Here is a 14,110-nt window from a genome sequence, read left to right as displayed (position 1 = left end):
AATTTATTGTTTTCAGTTCTGGCATCATTGTGGAGTATGCATGCCACCGCGAGAGAATTATCAATAACTATCGATAACGCTGAAAGCTTAACGATTCTATCGATAGCCGGCAACTATCGATATTATCGATAATTATCGATAGGTTTCCCATCCCTATTCATTATATCATATATTTTTGTTGTCAATTAGTATGATATAGGGTGAGACTAGAAATCAAAAGTTAATCTCGTTCGTTACCATCTACGAAGTACAACTGAAAGTATTATTCAAATCCGTAAGTTTTATACCGGCGCAATAATAACTTTAAGTCCAATTACTTTACGCTGCCCAAGTAGCGCTAAACAACAAGTGTAGATATTGACTTTCAATTAAGCGAGCGGTGCGATAAAATATTTTGCTAGCAGCAGATAACACCATTAGTTGTGGGAGGTATGAATTGATAAGAGTTATTTAAAGATAATGTTTTTCAAGGTGAGCCGTGCAAAAATAGTGAACATAATTGCCAGATCTAATGTGTTTGTCACGACTTTTACAGCGAATAGTTAGTTTTTAGTCGAGTCGGTCTAGTTAAAAATCTCAATTCCCAAATCAAGTTAACTCTTCAATTTCATCAAAAATTTAAGTCATCAAAAACTCCCAATTGTATCGAAATCCTATAGGAATGCAGGTGATTGTTTTTGCACTTCGACTGCTATCGTTGGGAGAACTTTGGCAACCTTAGTTTATCTTACTCAGCTGATTGAGTGTCAAAATGTATCGTATTTCTCTTTGAAATACAAGTGCAGAAGTGCATACTGCAACGAGAGAGTCCCACGATACGGAAAAGGAAAATTGCATTCACAAAGTTAAAAGTCTGCCGTTCGCTCGACTCTTTGGTTGTTCTACTTGGGCAAAAGCTTACGTAATTTTCGCGACAAGGAATAGATTTCATTCGTTTTCTCTCGACAGGTCTGGAAAACGGATCAAAACAGCCCCTAAATAAGACCAGTGTTACTAGGAAGAAAACTTGTGAATGAGTGCAGCGAATGAATTGCCAATGCTAGCTGAGAACAACTAGGAAACAAAGAACAGAATCACTTCCTGCCTGTTCGCTGCAGCAGTGAATTATAACAGAATCCTTCATCGGGATATCGGATTGGTGTTGCTAACGCGGTCACGTAACGTTGTGAACGAGGAATAACCTTCATCATCAAGGAAGGAAAAATAAATAAAACGAATAATGTTCGCAATCTGTAAAAGTGGAGGAACCCTCATCACTAACATCCAAAGGTTAGTTTATTGAACTAAGAAACGCAATGGCAAGTCATTTTGGTTATGCTCACATATTATGCACTGATGACATAAATAGAACTGTATTCTGAACCAGTGACAAAAATATCATGTAATGTTCAAATTTAGCATCTAATAACCAGTGTTTTTTTTTTTTGCAACAAGAAATACAACTGCAAGGCGCAAATCTCTCACCTAGACGGTTTTCACATACCATCACAAAAAACAAGAAGGTGAGAAAGAGAGTGAGAGAGCTGTCTGTGCTGTATAAGAACAAAAATCAAAACAATAACAAACGGTAGGCGCGTTTGCAGCGCAAATTTACACGTTGCTGATAACTTGGCGAGAGTTTTCAATGGGAAGCATGTAAATTACATTAACGAATGGCGGCGATGGTTCTTCAAAAGTCGAAGCTGCGAGCAGAATCGTCTTATCAAGAATTATGGTTTCCATGCAGGGCGTGTCCTCGATCGGTGGGCTAGGCAGTGCTGAAGTCCGAATAAGCGCGTTAACAGTTCGGTGTGAGTTACTTTTCTACAGTACTGAGCAGACCGAATATTTATCATGACACTACGTACGTTAGGTAGAAATAGTGCCAGATCTTCGTAAATGATTCTCTTGGATATACTATTTGTTTCATCCCTATAATTGGAAAAGAGAATTGCACAATATAGTAGATTTCGGTCGCTCCTTACGTGGGTTATGGGGGTTATGTGATCAAAGCATTACCCTAGAAGTCCTTCGTTTTGTTATTGTCTGCAGATCTAGGTGATATAGAATCTATTGTTAAACAAAGACTATGCTTATATTTTGACATCGGTATAATTTGTTCACCTGTTACATGCAACTGAGTGGAACGAACCGATTACCGCATGAAGAAATAATTATTTGGGTATTATATGCATTTTGCAAATGTTTCACGGGCAGATACAGCAGTTTAGTAAACTGTTACTAGTAATCCGATATGATTGAAAACAATCGTTGAGTTTTTGACTGATTCAAACATCTGAAACAGTCTTTAAAAATATTTATTTCATAGCAGTAATTTGCAGACCATTTTTAATGAAAGTTTCCTACAGACACGTGCAAAGTGCGAATTCAAACTACCATTTTAAACTAGACTGTTGAGCAGTTTTCTGCAAAACATGCCCACATGTGCACTTTTGGTTTTGCACTTTCTGGTTAAATCACGGATTGATATCAATGGGTGTCGTTTAATATGCGCTACTACTTTATGATTTTACTTGGACTGACAATACCATTTTTTTGTCCAGATCTCGACAAATTCTCCAGACTCATCGATGGTTTTGTCCACACTTGTGGTCTGTACTTGGAACCGTTTTGCGATTTCCTTTTACATAATACCTACTGTTATCAGTGCACCAAATGTGCAAAATTTTCTCTGGTTATAGAATCTACTTTTCACCCATCCTAAAATGAACAACTTTTTTTGAACTTTTCGGTGTTTTAACATACAAACAAAGTTTTGCCCGAATATACACAAAACCGAGTTTATCCATTGTTTTTAGAAAACTCACTCACAATCCTTATTTAATTTAGTCCAATTTGATGTTCTGAAGGTCATGCTTGTTTTGAAGGTTTGTGACAATCCTCTCTATCAAATTAGTGATTACTGGCTCGATATTTTAAAGCTCACAAATTTTTAGATAATTTTTTCATATTTAGAAATGTCTTTCTAAACACCTATTAGTTTATTTCTTTCTCGAAACAAAGAACTAAAAAAAATAGAAGGATCTGTGTCTGAGGCACAAACGTAAGGTTGACGTAGGAATATGTATGGTACGACGGATTGTTTTTTCTGGGGCCATCCACTTTCACGTGGACAGCTTTAGGGGGGAGGGGGTCTGTGTAACATCCACGGTCCATACACATTTTTTAGAATTTATGTGGGCAGTTATCCACCGAGGGGGAGAGGGGGTCGAAATAGCTAAAAATCTGTCCACGTGGAATGTGGATGGCTCCTTAGTAGGGAAACATAAAATTCAAAAGCTCAAATCTTTTCAATTTTTCCTCTGTTGTAATTATGGATTGCTTCCAAAATCGCGTCAGTCAAATGACACTACTCATACTGCAAAGCAGGCTTGTCGGATATACGGATTTGTTTCACTTTTACGGATATACGGATTATTTTTTGACTATCTATGAAAATCTAAGTAAATTACTCAATCTCGGCAGTAAATTCTAAATGTATGGATTGCTAAATCTGTTACAAAGGAAAATCTGCACTTATCTGTACTTTTTCGCAAAAATCTGTGATTTGTGCCGAAAAGACCGAGAAAATTTGTACAGTTGGGTTTAGAGTCACTCAGTCGCAAGCAGTTTTACTATCATTCGATATTTTTGCATTGCAGTTGCTTTTTCCAATGGAGATGCATGATAATTATGGAGAATATTAAAGATGAAAAAAATCAGCAAAATTTGAAATTTTATGTAAAATTTTCTGAGGAATCAAAAAAAAAATAAACGAAGGATCTCCAGAACGACAAAAAACGGTCTAAATCATAACTCTCGCACAGTTATTGCTATTGAAAGGACAGTTTCATTGTTTTCCCTTGAAAGGCCCATTAGTCGCCGTCAATTTGATGCTGAGCGATTCAAACTCGGTTACATGGCTCAGAAGTTAGTTACAAGTGTTTGAAAAATAAAAGTTGTGAAAAAGTCGATTTTTTGGCAACTCTATGACAGAAAGTATCAACCTGCAAGTCGCACATAAAAATACGGGTCTCAAATTTGTCGATAAAGAAAAACTGTAACGATTTGTAGTACGACTGGAGCAAAAACCAAATTCAAATGAGGGCAATATCACAAAAAACGGTTTCATCGGTGTAACGTCTCTAGCAAAGTTGTAGATAATAGTTTCGTCTCTCAGAAAAAATATATATCGTGAAAAAAAAACTTTTATTTGCAACAAAAAAAGAATAAAATTATTTTCTCAAATTGTTCATTTTTTTTTAATTTTATTTTTCGTATACAAAAACTACAAAAGACTAGCTAAACATTAATGGTAATCCAATCGTGGAGCAATATGAACGAAAAAGTAAAATTTTCAAAATAAAAAAAACACTAATACACTAAGTCGCTTTTTACGCGGGGGATACGTGCCGCGTAAAAAAAACGCGTAAATTCCGGAATCCGCGTAAAAAAAAACCGCGTAAATTCCGGAATCCGCGTAAAAAAAGCCGCGTAAATTCCGGAATCCGCGTAAAAAAAAACATCGTTAATTTTGCATTCCGAGTGAAGGGGAACCGAAATCCAGGCAAAAAAAATACCGCGTAAATTCCGGAATCCGCGTAAAAAACGCGTAAATTCCGGAACCCGCGTAAAAAAAACCGCGTAAATTCCGGAATCCGCGTAAAAAACGCGTAAATTCCGGAATCCGCGTAAAAAAACCCCGCGTAAAAAACTGCGTAAAAAGCGACCTTAGTGTATATTTATAAACTAATACCTGTATCTCAAAAAACCTTTTTTTAAGAAACTGATTTTTTCTACAAAAAATACGCACCGTGACCAATAACAGTATGATGTTGAATTTTCTACACACAGTCATTTGTATCGAGTTGGAGTAGATTTTTGTACTATAGGCAGGGCGACACAGGCCCAAGAATAAAAAAACGAAACAAAACACTTTGCTGAGTCAAAATATGTAGGCAGTGGAATTTATTCCGTCTATGTTATTGTTATCCATGCTCGGGAAGCAAGGCAATAGTGAGAAAAGGGTATGGGAAAGCTCGACCTTGGAACTTTCCACCTATTTTCACTATTAGGCAGTAAAGCAACAATGTTAAACATTATATCAAACAATTGTCACACATTTTATGTATCCACTTACACATATATGACTAAGTCGCATAAAGTAGTACGCTTACTATAACCGTTCGAAATTTGACGCAACATTTGCCAGTTTCATTTTCAATTTTACAAAATCTACTCTAGTATAAAAAAAAAACAAAGACTTAGTCCTACGTAAAAAAATTTGTTTTTCCTTTTCACGGCATTTTTTTTTTTGAGGACAAAATTATTACTTTACCAAAAACACTATACGGCTCAAACAAACCGTTTAGATACTGAAAATATTTCTCATTATTAATAGACACTCGGCTCTGGAAATAATCCCAAAACTTGATGTTCAAGAATTTGTGCTGATTTAAATCAACCTTGATATTTTATCTCCTGTGACAAGTGTCTATTATTGTGTCTTCGTCAAAATTGCAGAACGCAGTTGAATATTATTGGTTTGCTTACAGTGTGTAGTTTTTGTAGCAAAAAATTCATATTTACATCACTTTTTTACAGGTATGGCGTACGCTGTATTGGTTCCGTTGTTCCGGAGAACAGGTTGCCCGAATTTCCCCTCGCAAACGAACCGGTGCTCGAGTACAGAAAAGGCTCGAAAGAGCGCAAAGAATTGGAGGCTGCACTGAAGAAAACGGCTGCCAAAGTTGAGGACGTGCCGATTATCATCGGCAGCGAGGAGATTCGCACGAGCAATGTTCGCCACCAGGTGATGCCTCACAATCACAGCCAGAAGATTGCACAGTTCTACTGGGCGGACAAAAAGCTGGTGGAGAAGGCCATAAAAACCGCAACGGAAACGCAGGTCAAGTGGGACCGAACGCCATTAGACGAACGAATCAAGATCTGGCAGAAAGCGGCCGACCTTATGGCGGGTCCATATCGGCAGGAACTGAATGCCGCCACGATGCTCGGGCAGGCTAAGACTGTGATCCAGGCGGAGATCGATTCCGCTGCAGAACTAATTGATTTTATTAGGTATGTAAAATCTATTCACTTCCTCTCAAACGATAATCAAATGTTACATGCCCTGTGGCGAATTTTTAGGATGAACACGTTCTATCTGAAGGAAGCAAGTAAATATCACCCAATCAGTGAAAATGCTAAGGTTACGAAAAACTCGATGCGATTCCGCGGAATTGACGGATTTATCGCAGCTGTCAGTCCGTTCAACTTCACCGCAATCGGTGGAAATCTAGCATACACACCGGCTTTGATGGTTTGTTGTTGCCGCGAAAATGTAAACACAATTTTACATTCATCATCACAACATTTTAGGGCAATGGAGTTTTATGGAAGCCGTCCGACACGGCCCTTCTTTCCAACTATATCATCTTCAAAATAATGCGGGAAGCTGGCGTGCCTCCGGGCGTCGTCAATTTTATCCCTACTGATGGTCCAGTATTTGGTGATACTATCACCGCATCTCCGCACCTGGCCGGAATCAACTTCACCGGCTCTGTTCCGTAAGTGTTTCAATTGTCGATTTACTGCGACAGGTTCCAAAACAAAAGCAACTTCCACATTCCACAGCACCTTCAACCGGTTATGGCGTCAGGTCGGGGAGCACATTAACATCTATAACAACTTTCCACGTTTGATCGGCGAGTGCGGTGGTAAAAACTACCACTTCATCCACCCGTCGGCTGACGTCCAATCGGTTGTGAACGGAACAATCCGATCGTCGTTCGAGTTTTGCGGCCAGAAGTGCTCGGCCTGCTCCCGTATGTACGTTCCCGAATCTCTGTGGCCGAAGGTAAAGGAAGGCCTGGTGAAGGTTCGTGACACCTTGAAGATTGGAGATGTGACTGATTTCAGCTGCTTTACATCGGCCGTAATTGACGACAAAGCGTTTAGTCGGATCAAATCCTACATTGATCACGCAAAGAGCTCGAAAAACTTGCAGATTATTGCTGGAGGCAAGTGTGACGACAGCAAAGGCTACTTTATCGAGCCGACGATCGTGCAGTCGACCGATCCGCAGGATAAGATCATGGTGGAGGAAATTTTCGGTCCGGTGCTAAGTGTGTACGTGTACAAAGACAAAGATCTGGATCAGACCATGAAATTGGTTGGTAGCTCCACGCGGTTTGCTCTGACCGGGGCAGTCTTTTCAAAAGACGAGTAAGACGTCGCAATTACAGTTCAATCAGATTTTCTCAATGTTTCCTAACTAATTTCAGGGCATTCCTCAAACGAGCGTTGGAGGAGTTTAAGCTGACTGCCGGAAATTTCTATATCAATGATAAATCAACCGGTTCCGTAGTAGGACAGCAGCCGTTTGGTGGTGGTCGTATGTCTGGTAAGATTCTAGTTTTCGATCGCTTCGTGGAAACTATATTTATACAATGCATTCTATCTCAGGAACAAACGACAAAGCCGGAGGTCCGCACTACGTGCTTCGGTGGTCGACGCCCCAATCGATCAAGGAAACTTTCGTCCCGCTGTCCGAAGTTGAATATCAGTATATGCGCGAGTAAGGTAAACCGGCTTATCGGCTAGTATTGACCAGAGGTGTTTTCTTTTTCACACAAATTAGAACTTTAATTTTCACCGCTCGAACCTGGCTTCACCAATACGCACGACGTGAGAGTAGCCTCAACTCACTGTGATCTTAACAGTTTAGCAGAGTACCGATTGCACTAGCTGCATGCTATCGGTATCGCTAGAGGAAAACTTTACAGTTTAATTTGCATTCTCGAAAACCCTTTATTTATTCATATCAAACATCAGCTGTTTGAAAGTCCGTTTTAAACTCTATCACAAGCCGCTTTTACATACATCCCAATTTACCACCATCCGAAATTTGCTAGTTCTGTTAAGTTACTTTAAAATTTAAGTACCTTTCTCTCGTGAACGAGTTGTTACCATAATCGATTCCTTGAGTTTTAAACTATCATTGTTGATCAATAAATTTTGGTTTCGTGTTTTTACCACTTATTGTTCAATTAGTTATTTGCAATAAAGCACACGACATGAAGAATTTGTAGAGGCAAAATTATCAATTGACACTAACAATTTCAACTTTGACAATATAACGGTATGATCAGAAGAAAAAGAATGTTGCTGGAACGAACCCTCATCTCGTAATATACTAACAAGGCATTATCTAACCATTTAATCAACATGTGCTAACCATTACTACAGAACTATAAAAACATGCATGTGTCCTAAGTACACGCCTACACCGTGTTGCCGAAGAGTATCATTTCTTCGAATCGAATGGCGACACGTAAACTGTGACATCAACAGTTATGTTTTGTTTGCCATGTATAGCGAATTCGTCTCGCCCCCTGAAAGCCCTTCGAAAAAAAATCTGATGAGAACAGTCGAACGATTTTGGAGCTACTACCAAAACCTACGTGATTAAGGAAACGTTTTAGTTAGCTACTGTGTAGTGGACATACATAACAAACATCGTTACTGAATTAATCGAATACTTTTCTTGGCAGATCTCCGAAGTATGTCCTAGATATGTCCGCTACTCGATCGAAATTTTTGTGTATGTGTAGAAAATATGGAATTATCTGAAAATGGGTTATACCAAGATAATTATTAGCAGTTAAGAAGATTTGGAAGTCGAGTTAATAAATGTTAAAATCGTCTTTAAGCAATTATTCAATTGTACGGAGAAAGTTCCCTAGGAGTAATCGAACCTATAATCGAACGCGACAGTAACGGAAATTTTAACGAAGCTGTCATATAACACACACCAGTTTTGTTTTGAATTCGATCGGAAATTGCAAAATATATCCATGTAGCCTAATTTTATATACAAATCGACTCAGCTCCAAGAATTTAGCAATGTCTGTGTGCTCACGTATGTGTCTGTATAATACGCAACAATCTGACCCGCTTTCTTACAAAACGCTTTGTTTTTTGTTATTTTTCCACCCTGATGTTTTAATCAAGATCTACACTGAAAATAAATCGCATGCTAATCCCTAATGCTCTTTACATATGAATGTCAGTAAACGAGCCTAATTCGCGTTGACGGTGTTGCTGATATTTGTTTGGTTTTTGCATGCGAAAAAGAAGGAAGGAAATATTTTTACTTTTGTCATCACGCACATTTTGACAATTACATATGAGCGTTCACGTAGGTGCGAACAGCCTTAAAAATCTCTTTCAACGCGAATAACCCGAATCATTCTACTATGTCGACCCACATCGATTTTTATTAGAATCCACGGTATATTAACGTGTATTGGCTTTTGACGTGTGTAAGCATTGAATTCTGAGTGTGAAATGATTGATTTTGGTATGCATGACATGGCAAACCAAAGTGTAAGACACTTGATTTTGTGCAGTGAAATGAAACGCAAGTGTATTCCACGTAGATATGAAATGTTTCATCTATCAGCACAGAAGTAAGTGGAATCCACTTGGCAGTAACGTGTCGATTTTTTACAGTGTATGTCAAAACATCAAGTATCTTTCCGATTGCTCTACACATGAAACTATTTAAAGTCTGCTTCGTCATCTATCGTTGCTACTTTCGGTTTTGATAACAACTAGTATTTTATACATAACAACAATTAAATTGCTATAAACGGTTTTTAAATATCATTTTTCATAGTTTTCTCCATTCAGAATCAATACTCTGGTTTGCTGTTCAAAAATCATAACAATTTTATAGTTTGACAGCAAATTGTTTATAAAAGCCTGTATCTTTTAACGGTAGAAATTTTACGTTAATCCGTTTTGTTATTGTGTGGGATGGAAACCAAGAAAATAAAGCGTGGTTGAAAGGGCAAGGTCGCTGAAAGTGGCTTAATCGATCGTATACAGGGTCCGGCAATTAAAGTGCTACATTGAAGCAAACAGATAATTTCATCAAAACAAAAACATTTTACTTCAAATGAATTCAATTTCACTTGAAAACATATCTCTTTTCTGAGAATTAACTGGTCCAGTTTATTTGTTCATGCTTGAATTTAAGCACTCGCCGCAAACAATCAAGGAACACTTCACACGAGGTCCGCAAGTGCTCTTGTAGTATTTTATCCTAGGCTGTAGCAAGATGTCGCTTCAAGACTCCCTTACCTGCATGTTTTAGAGCAGGCTTTGGCCTCGAACATACCCTATATGCCGAAGTCCCTAGGGTTCAGGTATGGCGAACTCACCAGTCATTCCGTGCTCGAAACGAACCTCGAAAATGTTCCGCCATCCAGAGTTGGATTTTGTGAGCTGGCATCGAGTATTGTGTTTTCCAACAATCTCTGGGACCAAAAGGACAACTTGCCTACAGTTGATCTTCACTCCTTCAGGGACAAAAACCAGCAGAGTCCAGGCATCGTGGGTGATTCCGGTTCAAACCATAACTGATGTTGGATTCTGTGGCTTGATAGCCGTCAGAACGTCGGCATAGGTTCGTGATTTTTCTGACAATCAATGATATTCCCCAATCTTCCTTCCTCGGTGCTCTCAGCCAGCGCCTTATTCACCCTTTATAAACCCGTCATTATTTCTACCTCACCGAATAAACTTCAACCTGCTGGAGTATGTAGGTTTTGGTTTGAGATTTAACTTCTGGATCCGACGGAGACTTTGAAAAGATACGTTGAGATCCACCGCCAATTCAGTACGTCGATGATATCGTTCAAGACGCTTTTTGACGATCTTTACCATGGCAGGTGTATTACCACAGTAGCTTGACGAGATGTCCCTACCAAATTTAAGTTTGTTTTCGCTGATAAATTTGACATCAAGCTCTTAATTTGGCAAGCGGTTTGCAGCTGTGGTCACAACATCCAAATTTTCGTAACAAACAAGACAATAAACTCGCCGCTCATAATCCTTATCCTGCAGGATGAGCAAAAATCTTGTTCCTCACCGTTCAATAGCATCTGAAAGTGCTCCTTCCATCTGGCTGCAACCGTCGGTTTATTCGTAAGCTGGTCGTCGTGTCAACTGTTCTCTAGAAACCTCTTTAGTCGTTTCTAGCAAAGTTGTCTTCTGTGCTGGCGAGCCCCTCGTACCCGCGCTTTTGACGGTGGACTCTATTTTCAGCAGCTCTTGCCTCCCTGTATCTCTCTCTGTTCCGTGCGTAGCCGAAGTGAGCATGCGGCTCCTGGTACACTTCTCGGCATCAAACCAGCCGTTACGCTGTCTTCCACGCGTCGTACCTACCACCTCTCTCGCAGTCATTACAATGGCCCACAGCCCATTCATATCTTCCACTCAATCCTCCTGCTTTTTGGTGATCCGTTGATCCAGCTCTCTAGCATATACTGCCACGCCTTCAGCTTTCAATCGCTATATTGAAACACAGTGTCCTCTCTGTGCGAGATTTCACCACGTTCGACAACCATGCGTGGATCTTACAAACGACGAGATAATGGTCAGAGTCAATGTTTGGACCCCTAATTAGTCTTGATATCAATAACAACCGGTGTCTCCAGGTATGTTTCTGAATATTCAAACGCGCAAACTAGGAGCTACATATGGCAACTCCTCTGGCCGTGGCAGGTCGCTCTCATTGATTAACGAGTGAAGGCTATGTCTTCTAATGACCGGACAGAAGAATTCCTCCTTCCCAACCTGTGCGTTTGCATCCCCGGTGGCGACTCTTACGTCGTGTTCTTACCACTCGTCATAGGTTCGGCATGGACTTAGGCGAACGAAAAAGGACAGCGATTATTGGAAACTCGGTACTTGGAATGTAAGGACGCTACTTGAACCGGCACCTGCAGGCATCCTGGCTAGAGAGCTGCAGAAGGTGAATGTGGTGCTGTCATACAGGAGGTGAGGGGACCGAAAACGGGAGAACGCGATATCCGGGCAGTAGAGCCTGTGGCGGGCACTCCATTTAAGTACCACATCTACTACAGTGGCGGCGTGAGGGAGCCGGTTTCGTGCTCACAGGGAAACAGATGGAGCGTTTCAACAGATGGGATTTATGGGTGCCCGCGCCACCACGGACCAAATATTCGTGGTGCGGCAGGTCCTACAGAAGTGCCGTGAGTATAACGTGCCCACACATCACTTGTTCATCGATTTTAAATCGGCATACGACACAAACGTTCGAGACCAGCTATGGCAGATTATGCACGATTACGGCTTTCCGGATAAACTGACGCGGTTGGTCAAGTCGACGATGGATCGGGTGATGTGCGTAGTTCGAGTTTCGGGGACACTCTCGAGTCCCTTCGAATTTCGAAGAGGGTTACGGCAAGGTGATGGTTTATCGTGCCTGCTATTCAACATCGCTTTGGAAGGTGTGATACGTAGGGCTGGTATCGACACGAGTGGCACGATTTTTAGAAGGTCTGTTCACCCGATGACATTGATATTGTAGCACGAACCCTTGAAAAGATGACGGAGACGTACATCAGACTGGAGGCTGAAGCCGGACGAATTGGACTGGCCATAAACGCTTCGAAAACCAAGTACATGAGAGGAAGAGATTCCAGAGAAGACAGTGTGAACCTCCCGCCACGAATTCATATTAGCGGTGATGAAATCGAGGTGGTAGACGAGTTCGTGTACTGGGCTCACTGGTGACTGCTGACAATGACACCAGCAGAGAAATTCGTCGACGCCTTATGGCAGGAAATCGTGCCTACTTTGGACTCCGGAAGACGCACCGCTCGAATAAAATCCTCCGCCGCACGAAGTTACCCATCTACAAAACACTGATCAGACCGGTAGTCCTCTGCGGCCACGAAACCTGGACTATGCTCGTGGAGGACCAACGCGCCCTTGGGGTTTTCGAACGAAAGGTGTTGCGTACCATCTGTGGTGGAGTGCAGATGGAAGTTGAATCATGGCGGAGGCGGATGAACCAATAGTTGCATCAGCTGCTGGGAGAACCACTAATCGTTCAAACGGCGAAAATCGAGAACCATTACGTGGGTTGGGCATGTCGTTAGGATGTCGGACGACAACCCGGTGAAAATGGTTCTTAATAACAACCCGACTGGAACAAGGCGACGGGGCGCGCAGCGAGAAGGGTGGCTCGATCAAGTGGAAGACGACCTGCGGGGCCTCCGCAGACGACATGGCTGGCGAGCTGCAGCCATGGACCGAGTTGAATGGAGACGGCCTCTTCGAACAGCAAGGGACACTTCGGCCTGGAGCTGACTGGTAAGGTAAGGTAAGTGTCAACAGATAGAGGCCGATCAGTGACTGTATATGCGTGTTGAGAATTAAGGGCAAATTTTTCAACTACAGCCTGAGAAATGTGTACGCACCGACCAACGATAAACCCGATGGAGAGAAGGAGGAGCTCTATGACTACTCTACGAAACAATCGGCATGGACCACTCCACTATTTGCACGCCGTTATTTTGCACACCAGAATATACGTAAGCATACCTGGAGGCACCCGAATGGAGAGGCCTGCTCTCAGTTCTGATTGATGGTCGGCACTTTTCAGTCGTTACAGACGTGAGGTCGTTTAGAAGATCAAACGCTGACTCGGATCATTATCTTAAAGATCCTAGATTCGCGCCCGGTTGTCCAACGGTTTAAAATCCAGGACGGTAAGGAGGATACAGTTGAACATCTAGCGGCTATCAATTGGAGAAGTGGCTACAGAGTACCTGCAGAAGATTGATGAGCGGATCGAGGATCAAGTTGGAGGTAGCCTGAATGAACAGTGGAGGCATATCCACAATACAATCAGCACCATAGCAGGAGAAGTGTTGGGTACATCTGCGACTGCCACGTCCAATAAGTGGTTTGACGCTAAGTGCCAGCGAGCGACGGATGAAAAGAATCGCGCCAGAGTTCACATGTTAGCCACGGCTGTGACTCTTCAGAGCCGAGGTAGATACCAGTTATTAAAGTATTCGAACATGGGTGATAATTCAGTAGCTGTGACGCCTATCAATCGTGCAAATGGCTTTTTTCAAAACTATTTTGCTATCGAAAGCTATTTTGCACACCGATTAGGCTGTAGTTTGCTGGTCGCCACTACAACTTACTTTTGCTGGTTATGGAAAAATACCGTTTGTTCTCGAAAAGGTTCGAAAACAGCCAATATACAACTTGCGTGTTATTGGCAAAATTGATTCTCTTTTTC

General features: G+C 41.3%; 1 protein-coding gene across 2 annotated transcripts; it reads left to right on the top strand.

Moving 5' to 3' along the window:
* Positions 1 to 120: 120 nt before the first annotated feature.
* Positions 121 to 8,687, top strand: LOC129728421 (delta-1-pyrroline-5-carboxylate dehydrogenase, mitochondrial). 2 transcript variants are annotated; one of them, XM_055686861.1, is made up of 8 exons: positions 121 to 274; positions 949 to 1,269; positions 5,584 to 6,060; positions 6,130 to 6,301; positions 6,361 to 6,548; positions 6,616 to 7,206; positions 7,266 to 7,384; positions 7,447 to 8,687. In XM_055686861.1, the coding sequence occupies exons 2-8, from the start codon at positions 1,220 to 1,222 to the stop codon at positions 7,560 to 7,562; spliced, it is 1,713 nt and encodes a 570-aa protein (XP_055542836.1). In that variant the 5' UTR covers positions 121 to 274; positions 949 to 1,219; the 3' UTR covers positions 7,563 to 8,687. The 2 variants fall into 2 exon arrangements, with proteins under 2 accessions (XP_055542836.1, XP_055542842.1); XM_055686867.1 differs by lacking the exon at positions 121 to 274 and adding an exon at positions 858 to 875.
* The last annotated feature ends 5,423 nt before the right edge of the window (positions 8,688 to 14,110 follow it).

The sequence above is a fragment of the Wyeomyia smithii genome, chromosome 1 (genome assembly GCF_029784165.1).
Source record: "Wyeomyia smithii strain HCP4-BCI-WySm-NY-G18 chromosome 1, ASM2978416v1, whole genome shotgun sequence".
Classification (NCBI taxonomy): Eukaryota; Metazoa; Arthropoda; class Insecta; order Diptera; family Culicidae; genus Wyeomyia; species Wyeomyia smithii.
The sequence above is the reverse complement of the archived record's forward strand: the minus strand, read 5'-3'. Positions and strand labels throughout refer to the sequence as shown.